Source organism: Chiloscyllium punctatum, chromosome 8, assembly GCF_047496795.1.
Source record: "Chiloscyllium punctatum isolate Juve2018m chromosome 8, sChiPun1.3, whole genome shotgun sequence".
Taxonomy (NCBI): domain Eukaryota; kingdom Metazoa; phylum Chordata; class Chondrichthyes; order Orectolobiformes; family Hemiscylliidae; genus Chiloscyllium; species Chiloscyllium punctatum.
Window position 1 is genome coordinate 71,565,805 of NC_092746.1, and position 14,313 is coordinate 71,580,117.

The window sequence follows — 14,313 nt, forward strand, 5'->3', positions numbered from 1 at the left end:
GAAGCCTGGTCCCCAGAACATTACCTGGATCTAGTGATAATACCTCAAGGCTGTCGCCTTCCCTGTGGGACAGCATTTCCTGCAATAAGAATAAAAGAGAGATCAGGTGATTGGAATGAGTGCAAGAGCATCCTGTGAATATGCATAACCACGCAAAGTGGTTAGCTGTTCCAAGTGCGTAGGAAGCAGTGCACTCATTTAGCAAGAGGTGGATGTGACCTCTTGAGTGGTGCTGAGGCTTGCAGGCTTTGACCTGTTGTGAGATGCCAGTGCAGTCATAGAGTTGGGCTCAATGCCACTGTGTCTAACTTCTTCTTGCAAAGCTCAGGAGATCATTCATTTTCTTGGGAGACTGCTTCCTGTCCCTGTTGCTGTGATCTGTTTCCAGGCTAGACAGGACTGATGGGTTGGCCTCCTAGTGCCATTCCATGGGACCAGGGTGGGCCTTCTCTTAGTGAGCCTGTACAGCAGCATCTGCAAGGCAGCATCAGGAAACCTGGGAACCAGAATCAGCTTGATGGAAGGCACACCAGCACCTTCAATCACAGGGGGTGCTGCCAGTGACAAGATCTCCCAGATCTTACACAATTAATTTTCAACCAAAAGTTTCAGTACCTTCTGAAGCACCTCAGATGTTAACACGCCAAATCAGTAGACTGTGCTGCTTAAAGTTTCTCATGAATATGACCGTTCCTTTGAGCAAAAACACTGAAGGATTGTAATTCATCTGTAGGAGTTTGTTCTTAACAGAAGGTATTTGCAATTAATGATGCTTTGTAGCCAATCGATGTCCATTGTATTTTACAACTTAAATAAGTTCTCACAATTTAACTCACAAATTTGTCTCACAAATTTGACTGAGTTTTTTTTTGATGAGATGACCAATAAGATAGATGACGGCAGAATGGTAGATGTTATTTACATGGACTTTAGCAAGGCCTTCGACAAGGTTCTGCATGGTACACTGGTTAGTAAGGTTAGATCACATAGAATCCAGGGAGAGCTAGTCAAGTGGATAAAAAATTGGCTTGACAGTTGGAGGCAGAGGGAGGCGGTAGAGGGATGTTGTTCAGACTGGAGGACTGTGACCAGCGATGTGCTGCAAGCATCTGTGCTGGGTCCATTGTTATTTGTCATTTATATAAATTATTTGGATGAGAATATAGGAGACATGGTTAGTAAGTTTGCAAATGACATCAAAATTAATGGTATAGTAGACAGCTAAGCATGTTCGCTAAGAACAAAACGGAATATTGATCAACTGGGACTGTGGGCCAAGGAATAGCAGATGGAGTTTAATTCAGATAAAAGCGAAGTAGTGCAATTTGGTAAGATAAACCAGGGCATAGAGTCATAGAGTCATAGAGATGTACAGCATGGAAACAGACCCTTCGGTCCAACCTGTCCATGCCGACCAGATATCCCAACCCAATTAGTCCCACCTGCCAACACCCGGCCCATATCCCTCCAAACCCTTCCTATTCATATACCCATCCAAATGCCTATTAAATGTTGCAATTGTTCCAGCCTCCACCACATCTTCTGGCAGCTCATTCCATACACGTACCATCCTCTGCGTGAAAAGGTTGCCCCTTAGGTCTCTTTTATATCTTTCCCCTATCACTCTAAACCTATGCCCTCTAGTTCTGGACTCCTCAACCCCAGGGAAAAGACTTTGCCTATTTATCTTATCCATGGCCCTCATGATTTTGTAAACCTCTATAAGGTCACCCCTCAGCCTTCGAGGCTCCAGGGAAACAGCCCCAGCCTGTTCAGCCTCTCCCTGTAGCTCAGACCCTCCAACCCTGGCAACATCCTTGTACATTTTTTCTAAACCCTTTCAAGTTTCACAACATCTTTCCGATAGGAAGGAGACTAGAATTGTACGCAATATTCCAACAGTGGCCTAACCAATGTCCTGTATTGCCGCAACATGACCTCCCAACCCCTGTACTCAATACTCTGACCAATAAAGGAAAGCATACCAAACTTTACACAATTAATGGTAGGGCCCAGGGAGAGTTGTTGAACAAAGAGACTTGGGGTTCAGGTATGGATCCTTGAAAATGGCATCACAGGTAGACAGGATGCTGAAGAAGGCATTTAGCAAGCTTGCCTGCATCTATCAAAGCCATTGAGTAGAAATGTCATGTTACAGCTATACAAGACATTGGTCAGGCCACATTTGGAGTACTGTGTACAAGTCTGGTTGCTATGCTGTAAGAAGGATGTTATTAAACTGGAAAGGCCGAAAAAAAGATTAACAAGGATGTTACCGAGACTGGAGCGTTTGAGTTATAAGGAGAGGTTGGATAGGCTGGAACTTTTTTCCCTGGAGCATTGGAGGATTGAGGAATGACCTTATAGAGGTTTATAAAATCATGAGGGGCATGGATAAGGTGAATAAGCTACTCCCCAGGGTAGGGGAGCTCAAAACTAGAGGACATAGGTTTAAGGTAAGATGGGAAAGATTTAAAAGATACCAGAAGGCAATGTTTTCACACAGATGATGTTGTGTATATGGAATGAGCAGCCAGAGGAAGTGATAGAGGTGGGAACAATGACAACATTTAAAAGATATTTGGACAAGTACATGGAAAGGAAAGGTTAAAAGGGATACACACCAAATGCAGGCAAATAAAACGTATTCTGTTTCGGAAACCTGTTGGCATGGACAAGTTGGGCCGAAGGGCTTGTTTCTGTACTGAATAACTCTGTAACTCTAAAGCTTTCGTAAAATTAATAAAATATGCTTACTCTTTTTTTTGTTTTCTTCTTCAACTGAGAGCTGATTGATCAATTATTAGGCAGAGAATTCTGACCACCAATACAATAAACACACAAGGAAGGTCACCTTGGCAATTTGCCCTACTAATTAGCACAGTTTTTCAGCAATGTCAGAAGTGAAACAAGTGAAAATACTGCTAAGTTTTTGTTTTGGACTTTCAAATATTAGAAAGCACCTCCAAGTTTATACTTATTTTCTTCCCTATCCTTTCCATTTCATTTTAACGCTAACAGTAATTATCAGTAATTATCACTTCCTATTGAGATGAGCCATGGATTTTTGCTGTATTTGGTATTTGGTCAGTTGATCTTTAATTATACTAAGGGTATTTATTTTATTTTTCAAACAGATACTTGATCAGACGGAAAAGCACCGTAAGAATTTGCTGTTGTCTGCTGCTAAGGATGTTCGCAAATGGAATGTTAAAGTCAAGAAGATGAAGGCGATCTATTTCACACTGAATCTGTGTAACATTGATATCACCCAGAAGTGTTTGATAGCGGAAATCTGGTGTCCTGTTACAGACCTTAAGAAAGTCCATAGCACATTAACAAAAGAATCAGTAAGTATCTCAAATCTGTCAATAACATAAATAATCCAAGTTGACTCAAGACTGTAAAGCTTCTTGAGTATGTTAAGATAAGCCACAAGTATTTTTGTGAAGCCATAATTAATTTTTATTTATGCTATCATTGTGCCAGATTCAACAATCTGCTTGGAGTTTTCAGCTGATGCCTATTAGGGTTGAATAATGATCTACCGTTATTGAGCAGTGCATACAGTTTCGGAAAGGAAGTGTGACAATTCCTCACATTTGAAACACACCTAAAAATGCTTCAAAAAGTGGAAAAGGGTGCACCACAGGTGATAGGGGATGCGGAATCTGAAGACTCAGCTTTGAGAAGGATTTTAAAAGAAAGAAACGGGAATTTACAGAAAATTTCAGTGGGGTTTTAGAGTGCAAATGAGTTGCTGTTGAAAGAATTACCACAAGTGATAGAGTGGGCAGAGGATGAGAGGAAATTCATGCTGTGAAAACAAAGTGTGCACGTATCTTTGAAGCAGGTTTTCGTAGTTAGGCATGAAGACTTTGAAGATAAGGAGAAAGACTTTCATATTGATTTAAAGGATACTGAGCTTTAGTGGAGCATAGCAGATGTACATTAAATGGCTGAGAATGTAAAAGCATGGCTGCAGAATTCTGAATGAGCTGCAGTTTATAGAAGGTTGAAACAAGGAGCATCATGTTTAGGGAATTCTGGAGAATTTGAGTATTGAGAGTTTAATATCATAGGTCAGAACCGCAGCGGGCAACACAGCAACACAGGGCCAAAACAGTATGGTTTCAAAAGACAATGAAGGTGGTTTTGGTGACAAAACAGAGGACTGTTGTATAAGATAGTGATTTTGAGGGTGCAATCTTCATGATAAACTGGTTGCCCCTATTCTACTGATGTCATACAGAGTTTGTGGGTTGACATAAGAAGGACTGGTAGCACCAGAGTACCTCACACAATCCTGACCCAGAGTCACATGGTCACAGAGAAGGCAAAAACCACAAGGTGCCAGTAGCGGTATTTCGGGAAAGTATCTCATGATTGTGGCCGGTTAAAATTTGACCCCCACCATGAGGAGAACAAACCCAGAATGAAATTTTAAAAATGAAGCATGTGAGTTTACCACCTTAAAAGAATCTAAGAAAATACACAAGCCGTCCGCAGCTGAAATGTGATTATTAACAGAGGGAGAGAGAGAGAGAGAGAGAGAGAGAGAGAGAGAAAGCAAGCGTGTGTGTGTGTGTGTGTGTGTGTGTGTGAGAGAGAGAGAGAGAGAGAGACAGTAGCAACAACAAAACAAGCTCACCATGCCAAAGGCAAGCATTTGTCAAGACAATGGTAAGAAAGAGGCGCAGGGCAAACAGTGTGGGGAGAAAAAGGAAAAAGGCCAGGCAAACTTGGAAAAACAGCATGCCTTAGTGACGGAGGCTGAGTAGGGAGCAATAAAAGCCTCAGGAAAAGTTGTATATCATAAAGGGGAAAAGGAGATTATGAGTTTGGCAGAAAGATGAGAAAGGGAAGGGAGTGTAAAAGCACATTCTGACCTATCACCACTAACATTGCTGCTATTCTCGTTAGGATCTATGAGGCAGAGTTACAAGAAATTGTGAAAGGGCTAGAAAGAAATTTGGACCAAGACTGCAAATGTACAGACATAGAGTCACAGCATGGAAAAAGATCTGTCGGTTCAATTTATCCACACTGACCAGGTTTCCAAAACTAAACTAGTCCTATTTGCCTGCATTTGGCTTATATCCTTCTAAACCTTACCTATTCATGTATCTTTTTAAATGTAACTGTACCTGCATCTACCACTTCCTCTGGCAATTCATTACAGATACAAACCACGCTCTGTGTGAATAAACTGCCCTTCAGATCCCTTATAAATCTTTCTCCTCTCACCTTAAAATTATGCTTTCTAGCTTTGAACTCCCAACCCTAGGGAAAAGACCTTTGCTATTCACCTTATCTGTGCCACTTGATTTTATAAACCTCATAAGGTCATTCCTCAACCTCCTATGTGCCAGTGAAAAAAGCCGCAATTTATCCAGCCTCTCCTTATATCTTAAACCTCCAAGTCCCAGAAACATCCTTGTTAGTATTTTCTGCACCCTCTACAGTTTAATAATATCCTTCCCATAGCAGGGCCACCAGGACTGTACACAGTACGCCAAAAGTGGCCTTATCATCATCCTGAACAACCACAATGTGGCGATCCAACTCCTAAACTCAATAGTTTTAGGAATGAAAATCAAGCATTCCAAATGCCTTCTTTACTACTCTATCTACCTGTGACATAACCTTCAACAAACTATGTACCTGCACCCCTAGGTTTCTCTGTTCTACAACACTCTCAAAGGCTCTACTATTTATTGTGTCCTTACCATCTGTCCTTGTTCTTCTTATCAAAATGCAACACTTGGCATTTATCTGAATTAAACTCCACCTGCCTTACCTTGACCCATTGGCCCAATTGAACAAAAGACCTTTGTAATCTTAGATAACCTTCTTCACTGTCAGCTATACCACCGATTCTGGTGTTATTCACAAACTTACGATACTTCCTATATTCTCATCCAAATTGTTTATAGAAATGACAAACAACAGTGGCCCCGGTAATGATCCCTGTGGTGACAGGCATCCAGTCTGAAAAATAACCCTCCACCACCACCCTTTGTCACCTACCGTCAAGCCAATTTTGTTTCCAATGGCTCTCCCTGAATCCCATGTGAGCTACCTTCAGTAATCAGTCTACCATATCGAACCTTTTCAAAGGCTATACTGAAGTCCATGTACACAACATCCACTTGTCTGCCCTCATCTATTTTCTTGGTCACATCCTCAAAAAAAACTCAGTCAAGGTTGTGAGAAATGATTCCCCATTCACAAAGCTATCCTATCACTAATTAGTCCTTGCCTCTCCAAATACATTTAAATCTCTCAGAATCCCCTATCCAACAACCGACCCACAGCTGATGTCAGACTACAGCTTCCAGGCCTCTCTTTGCAGCCCTTCTTAAATAAAGGCACCTCACCCATGACTACAGATTATACAAATATCTCTGCTCAGGGCCTGCAATTTCTTACCTAGCTAGTTCAACCACAGAATTTATTTAAGCTGAAGAAGGGTTAGAGAAAAGATTGAAAAGGACAGGGACTGTAATTAAGCTGCAATTTTCTAAGTTTTTGCTTTATTCATTCTTGAGCTGCGGGCCAGCATTTATTGCCCTTTTGTTATTGCCTTCAAGAATCTGGTGGTGAGCTCCCAATTGAACTGCTGCAGGCCATTTGTTGTAGGTAGATCCACAATGCTCTGAGAGAGGGAGTTTCAGGATTTTGATAGCTGACATTGAAGGAATTGTGATATCCAAGTCAGGATGGTGAGTGACTTGGTGGGGCTCTTGCAGGTCATGGTGTTCTCATGTATCTGCTGCACTTGTGTGTTTGGAGAGTGCTGCCTGAGGAACCTTCATGAATTTCTGCAATGCATCTTATAGATGGTACACAGTGTTGCTACTGAGTGTTACTGATGGAGGAAGGGTGTCAACCAGCAGCCTGCCTTGTCTTGGATGGTATTGAGGTTTTGAGTGTTGTTGGAACTGTGTTCATCCAAGCAGGTAGGCAGTATTCCATCATATTCCCGACATGTGCCTTGTAGATAGTAGATAGCTTCAGGGAGTCGGGATGTGAGGTATTCACTGCAGAATTCCTAGATTTTGACTTAATCTTGTAAACAAAATATTTAAGCAACTAATTTAAGCTCTTGCTCCTTGTTTTATATTCTTGAAAGAGCTAGAAACAGAAGGGACTAATCAAAAATGTGACAACTCCTACAGAGGGGATTAGTAGCATGGTAGCAGCGAAATAAAATCTAGAGAAGTGAGAGTATGTGCAGATGCAAAGGACCTCAATGAAGCTTTGAAGAGATCTCCCTACTGCATGTCAAGCATTGGAGAAATTTTGCCATAATTTATCAAGACAAATGTCTTCATTACACTGAATGAGAAGAATAGGTACTGGAAAGTGAAACAGCAGTTTTTAACTACATTCTGGATGCCATTTGGAAGATTGACATGGTTGCACATACTAGTTAGCATTTTCACTATTCCAAAACAATATCAACGCAGACAGCACAAAATTGTCAGTGATCGTCCCAAAGCTTAAACTACTGTGGTTGATCTGCTAATCTATGGATGTAGATGCATGGTGAAAGAAACCATCACTGACAATCATCAGAATCTAGTGCAACTGTTAGAGTGCTTGTTGAAGAACCTGAAGTTGAACAACAGAACAATTTAGTTGAAGATGCCTGAAGTCAAGTATATTACAGAGAAGGAAGTGCTGGATGTCTTCAAACGCATAAAGGTGAATAAATCCCCAGGACCTGATCAAAACTCTCTGAGACGCTAGGGAAGTGAATGCTGGGCTCCTTGCTAAGATACTTGTATCATCAGTAGTCAGAGGTATGATGCTGGGAGACTGGAGGTTGGCTAATGTGGTGTCACTATTGAAGAAAGTTGGTAAGGAAAACCCAGAGAACTATAGACTGGTGAGCTTGACATTGGTGATGGGCATGTTGTTGGAGGGAATTCTGAGGGACAGGATTTACATGTATTTGGAAAGGCAAGGACTGATTACAGATAGTCAACATGGCTTTGTGTGTGGGAAATCATGTCGTATGAACTTGATTGAGTTTTTTGAGGAAGTAATGAAGAGGATTGATGAGGGCAGAGTGGTGGACATGACTTATATGGACTTCAGTAAGTCTTTTGATCAGGTTCCTTATGGTATACTAGTTAGCAAGGTTAGATTATATGGGATACAGGGAGAACTAGCCATTTGGATACAGAAGTAGCTCGAAGGTAGAAGACAGAGGGTATTGGTGGAGGGCTGCCTTTCAGATTGGAGGCCTATGACCAGTAGTGTGGCACAAGGATTGATGCTGGGTCCACTGCTTTTCATCATTTATATAAATGATTTGGATGTGAACATAGGGGGTATGGTTAGTAAGTTTGCAGATGACACCAAAATTGGAGGTTCAGTGAACAACGAAGAAGGTTACTTCAGAGTACAATGGGATCTTAATCAGATGGGCCAATGGGCCGAGGCATGGCAGGTTCAGTTTAACTTCAATAAATGTGAGGTGCTGCATTTTGAAACAGCAAATCAGGGCAGGACTTATACACTTAATGGTAAGGTCCTGGGAATGTTGCTAAACAAAGAGATTTGGAGTGCAGGTTCATAGTTCATGAAAGTAGAGTTACAGGTAGATAGGATAGTGAAGAATGCATTTGGTATGCTTTCATTCACAGCATTGAGTACAGGAGTTGGGAAGTCATGTTGTAACTGTACAGAACATTGGTTAGGCCACTTTTGGAATACTGTGTGCAGTTCTGGCTCCCTCCTATCGGAAGGATGTTGTGAAACTTGAAAGGGTTCAGAAAAGATTTACAAAGATGTTGCAAGGGTTTGAGGGTTTGAGCTATAGGGAGAGGCTGGGGTTGTTTTCCCTGGAGTGTTAGAGGCTGAGGGGGCGACCTTTTAGAGGTTTATGAAATCATGAGGGGCATGGATAGGGTAAGTAGACAAGGTCCTTTCCCTGGGGGAGGGGGACATAGGTTTAGGGTGAGAGGAGAAAAATGTAAAAGGGACCTAAGGGACAACCTTTTCATGCAGAGGGTGGTATGTGTATGGAATGATTTGCCAGAGGAAGTGGTGGAGGCTGGTACAATTACGACATTTAAGAGATCTAGATGAGGATATGAATAGGAATACACCCAAGTGCTGGCAAATGGGACTAGGTTAGTTTAGGGTACTTGGTCGGCATGGATGAGCTGGACTGAAGGGTCTGTTTCCATACTGTACATCTCTGTGACTCTCTGACTCTGTGCTGGTAGCAAAAGAACGTCACCTGGAGCCTGGCATGATGAGAGTATAACAGAGATGTAGAGACCAATAGTTTTGAAAGCAGTGCAATATTTTTCATAAGCCATGAACTCTCGAGAAAAGTTCTTGCCTAATTTTTCATTACAGTGTGACCATTTACACAAACTCATTGCTAAGTACATGCAGCAGTTCTGGGGCACAACAGGAGAAGCAAATTCCACTTGAATTAAAAAACCTAGCAATAACAGCTTGACAAGTTCTGGAAGTCATCAATCTAGCGGAGACACTGAATCTGAAAGACAAGCTTCTGGCTCTTATGAATAAGAGCTCTCACCATAATAATGGCACTTTCCAGAACAGAACGTTATTATCTCAGGACCCAGCAGGTACCAGACAAATAGACAGCAACTTGTACATGTCTTTAAAACACCTGAATGTTTGAAAGATAATGGCCAAAATGCATTGAAGCTGAACTATCACTGTTTGTTCATGAATGATACTTGTTCTTTACCATGTGTCATGAAGAATTTGAGTAACCTGTAGCAGAAAATAATATGTATTTTTATATCTTTTTTAAAATTTCTTTTTTATGAAAAGGGGATGTTTGCAGAAATGCACTTGTATACTGACTGGCTTGCCGTAGTCGCTTGACCTGTACATCTGATGTAACTTACTTTCACTTTAGTTTGTGGCAGCCACTAGACACACCAACAGGTAGGAGGGATCCTGCACTCAAGTCATACCGTTATGTATGTTTCCAGAAAATTGATAAATATTTATCCTGCTGTGGATGATAGCCAGAATGCTGCTTTCCTCTCAATCCCTACAATATGAGGCAGAAGTTATTATCTTTCAAGCTAGGAGCAAAATGGGCCATTCAACCACTCATATCTGCCCTGCTCTTCAGTAAGACCATAATTGATCCATTTGTTTCAAATTACATTGCTATCTACCCTCGATAACCTTTGATTCCCTTGCTTATCAAGTATCGGTCTGCAATGGCAATTATTGATTAGTGGGTTAATTGCAGAGTCATTATTTAGTACACATTTACAGTTCTGCTCAATCTCATCTACAAGCTGGAAAATGAATTTAACAGAATCAAAATCATAAAAAGTAACGTGCGTATATTAGAAAGAGTAGGTCATGCTAAATTCTGTATGGAGATATATGAAATGTAATAACATTTCCAGCCTGCAATGTTGAGTCAATATTATTTAGTCAGCTTATCCTGTGTTTATTCTGGTCACATATGTTAGCAGCATCTCATGAAAAATGGATAGCTAATACGGTTTAAAGAGAAAGGCAAAATCGGCCTTTTATTTTGGACATATTGATCTTTGAAGAGGACATGGTGGTGCTGCTATGTGCATAAATAACTTGTAATCGATGGATAGTTCATATTGTTTAACATTTTCCTTCTGGGTGCTCTGCCTATATTTTTTTCTGTTGCCCACTGTGTTCCTCATCTCATCAGTCAATAGACATCCCATTCTGCTTTTTGATGAGCTGAAATTTGGTTTCCTCTTCTTTCCCATTTCACTAATATCAATACATCTTTTTAATGTTGAGTGAACAAAAGACACAAATCATCCTGCCCTGCTCCCATTTTCTGATGCTAATAGCAATGTTGCAGCTTTGTTCACTTTTTGACCAATTAATTGTATTTCCAGCTGTTATAAGTCCAGTACTATTCTGGCAATGGAAGTATATGTTAGATTGCAGGCATTCTGAAAGTGCTGGAAGTAGGGTCTTATAGAGTCACGGAAATAGACCCTTCGGTCCAACTCATCCATGCCGACTTGATTGGATAATACCAATGTACAACCTATTGTATGGAGTGAATTATAATCACCATGAAAAAATGGATTGGGAGTAGGAAGGGTGAAGAGTGTTGAGAGTGAAGTGGGTGCCAATCACCAACTTCTGTAATTAAACACAGCACATTAGGCTGCATCTGAGCAACCCTCTGCAAAAAGCAGATTGCAAGCTTAAATATGTTAATCGATGATTCGGAGCTTTTTAAAAATTAGTCCTTTTCAACTATAACCGGATGAAAGGCTTCTTTGACTCTGAAGTGAAAGCAAGGAGAGAACACAATGGCAATTGAGGAGGCTTAAGGAATGACAGGTAGAAATTCCCCTGAGTAATGAAACTTCACATCGGCTGACTTCTTTTATTGTGTGAAAAGCTTTTTCTAATACTGCTTATTCTAAGAGTTTACATTCACTATTTTGGAGATGGTTTTCACTATTTGAACGTTTTATGGGTCTCTTGTTCATTTGCAGTTTGTGTTGTATGACTTTTTTTATCATATTAATGTGGATTCCTGATGAGCACCAAGCTGACCAGCAGCAGCAACAGCATAAAGTGAACTGGCAGCAAGGGGACAAGCAGCAGCAGGAGCCCATTGCTCACAGAGCTGCTACCCCACAGAAGAAAGGGGTTAAGCATTGTTGACGATATTTGCAACAAAGCAAGTGCAGCCATGGGATCAAATTTCTCAGCGTGCCCTAATACCAGGGCCTCAGGCAGCTTCGGGTCTTGTGTTTTGTGGTGACAGATTGTTTTTATTCATTCGGGGGATGAGGATGTCGTTGCTGGCTAGTCCCTATAAAACAATCAACAATGTTGCTGGGGGCCTGGAGTCACATGTAGGCCAGACCAGGTAAGGATGGCAATTTCCTTCCTTAAAGGACATAGTGAACCACATAGGGTTTATCAACAATTGACAATGGTTTCATGATCATCATTAGACACTTAGCTTGTTCCAATTTTTTATTTTAATTGAATTCAAATTCCACCATCCATGTGGCAGGAATCAAACCAGAGTCTCCAGAACATTATCTGGCTCTCTGGATTAACAGCCCAGTGATAATACCCATCTCCTCCCTGTTTCTTATTTGCAGTCTGATGTATGAAGACCCCAGACAAACCAAGAATGAGAACTGTCAAGGACAGATTGTTTTGACTTTTCATTATGCAAATGATTATACTACCTGCTGACATTAGTGTTGTCTGTCATGTGGCTATCTAATATTTAATTCTGTCATCAGGTAGCTTACAGGGCTACATTAACTCCTCTCCATAGTTAGTGAAATAAAGAATCCACTTATCTCCAGGTTCCCTTTCCTTTTCTGCTGTCAGTGTTGAGACAAGTGGAGTTCACCTCCAGTTCTCAGCCTCTTTTTGGTGTTCTGTGTTCTTTTCTCCTCTAAGGACAGTAAAAGAGTTATGAGTGAGAGGAATGGAACATCTTTAAAAGTTGAATGGACAATATTTATTGAAGGTGGCCATGAGGGTCAGGTGTGACATTTCTTTAAAATGAGGCTTTTTAAAAATTCAATCATGGGAGTCGCTTTGGCCAGCATTTATTGTCGGTTTCTACTTGCTCTTGAACTGCCCTCTTGAACCGCTGCTGATCACGTACTGTAGGTAGACCCACAATGCCCTTAGGGAGGGAATTCCTTTTGGGAGCAAGTGGTGGGTCACATTTACGACAGGATTTCAGAAGATTGTGGATGACTATGGAGTAGGAAACTATTGAGAACTTAATCCAGATAAAGTGCTTGATATTTCCATTTTTATTCAACCATTTAATCTACAAAATCAACTTGTGCTTTACCATAATCAAACATGTTCTGTGCCAATGCACTGGAACAGACATTGATACCACTGACATTATTGTTGCATTAGTAGTGGATGAATAAATGGTGACATGAAAATGTACAAACACAAGAGAGCAGTGGGTACACCTACAAGTTAAACTAACATAAGAATTGTGGTTCACATTGATTCATGCAAGTCATCATGTCCATCAATATACTAATTGATTAGAAACCAGGAGCTGAGACGTAATTTCAGCGGTTAGGTTAAACAGCATTGATAGATGCATTCCAATTCTTTCTAGGTTTCCATGTCTTGACAGTAATCACTGCACTACATCCCAACATTCCCACCACGTCATCATGTTAATAAATATTGTACATGTTTGATGAGTATTTTTCCACAACCACATTGTTGTGGATCAGATCTCATGTTTCAGATGACATGCAAGCTCTTTCAAACCTAATGTGATCAAAATGTAATCAAAATAGATGCTAAATTAATATTGTAACAGTGGAATTCCTCAGTTGTCTGCATTAGAATTCAAGCCATTAGTAAGATTTATTGACAACACCAGTGGCAACATTTTTCTGTTGGTTTAGGTTCGGAATGGTTCCACCATGCCTCCTATTTTGAACAGGATAGCGACAAACCAAACTCCTCCAACATTTAATAAGACAAACACATTTACTGTGGGATTTCAGAACATCGTTGATGCATATGGAGTAGGAAACTATCGAGAAGTCAATCCAGGTAAAGTGCTTAATATTTCTGCTTTTATTCAGCCATTTAATCTATTAAATCTACTTGTGCTTTAGCAAAAGTCAAACCTGTTGTGCAGCTTTAAACACATTATCTCATGTTAATGCACTGGAACAAGACTGATGCCACTGACCTCAATGTTGCATGCCCATTGTTGCTATCTCCTGTTTGTCACACTGCTCAATAACTCATTCTCCACTTCATTTGTGGTGTTCCTCGTCACCCGAATTGCTGCTCCCCTTGCCACCCTGCTTGCCATTTTACTCACTGCGTAGCTTGCCACTTTGCTCAGGAAGCACAAAATGAATGTGACAGTCAATGAGACAGACCAAGAGTTGGGAGCAGGATGCTGAGAGGTTTAACAAGGGGGGGCAGCACGTGGAAGGTGAGCAGTGTGGCAAGCAAAACAGGCAATGAGAGATTGGGTGTGGGGCAGTGATCAACAAGTCCAAAAACCTTGTTCTTTAATGCAGGAATCTGCCGATGACCTCACAGGTACTGTAACAGCAGTGGTAGCAAACATAGCCATTGCTAAGTAGTAGTCCAGTTTGAAAAACACCATGGGCTGAATCGTATCATAAATCAGCTAAAAGTCAATTTTGGTGAGATCATGGCAGGTTTCTCCCCATGAGCAAGTTTCCTCATGCTATCTTCCCAAACCCTCCTCATTACCTATGTACCATGACCCTATGGTTCTCCGCTTATTGTATTTTC

The 14,313-nt window shown here is 40.9% G+C and overlaps 1 protein-coding gene across 1 annotated transcript in view; it reads left to right on the top strand.

Moving 5' to 3' along the window:
- Window positions 1-14,313, top strand: part of LOC140480631 (V-type proton ATPase 116 kDa subunit a 1-like) — a 145,906-nt gene that overhangs the window by 22,205 nt on the left and 109,388 nt on the right. Inside the window, exons 10-11 of the mRNA XM_072575759.1 lie at window positions 3,138-3,350; window positions 13,440-13,590. Of these exons, the coding sequence (XP_072431860.1) occupies window positions 3,138-3,350; window positions 13,440-13,590 (364 nt within the window). The remainder of the gene's footprint in view (window positions 1-3,137; window positions 3,351-13,439; window positions 13,591-14,313) is intronic.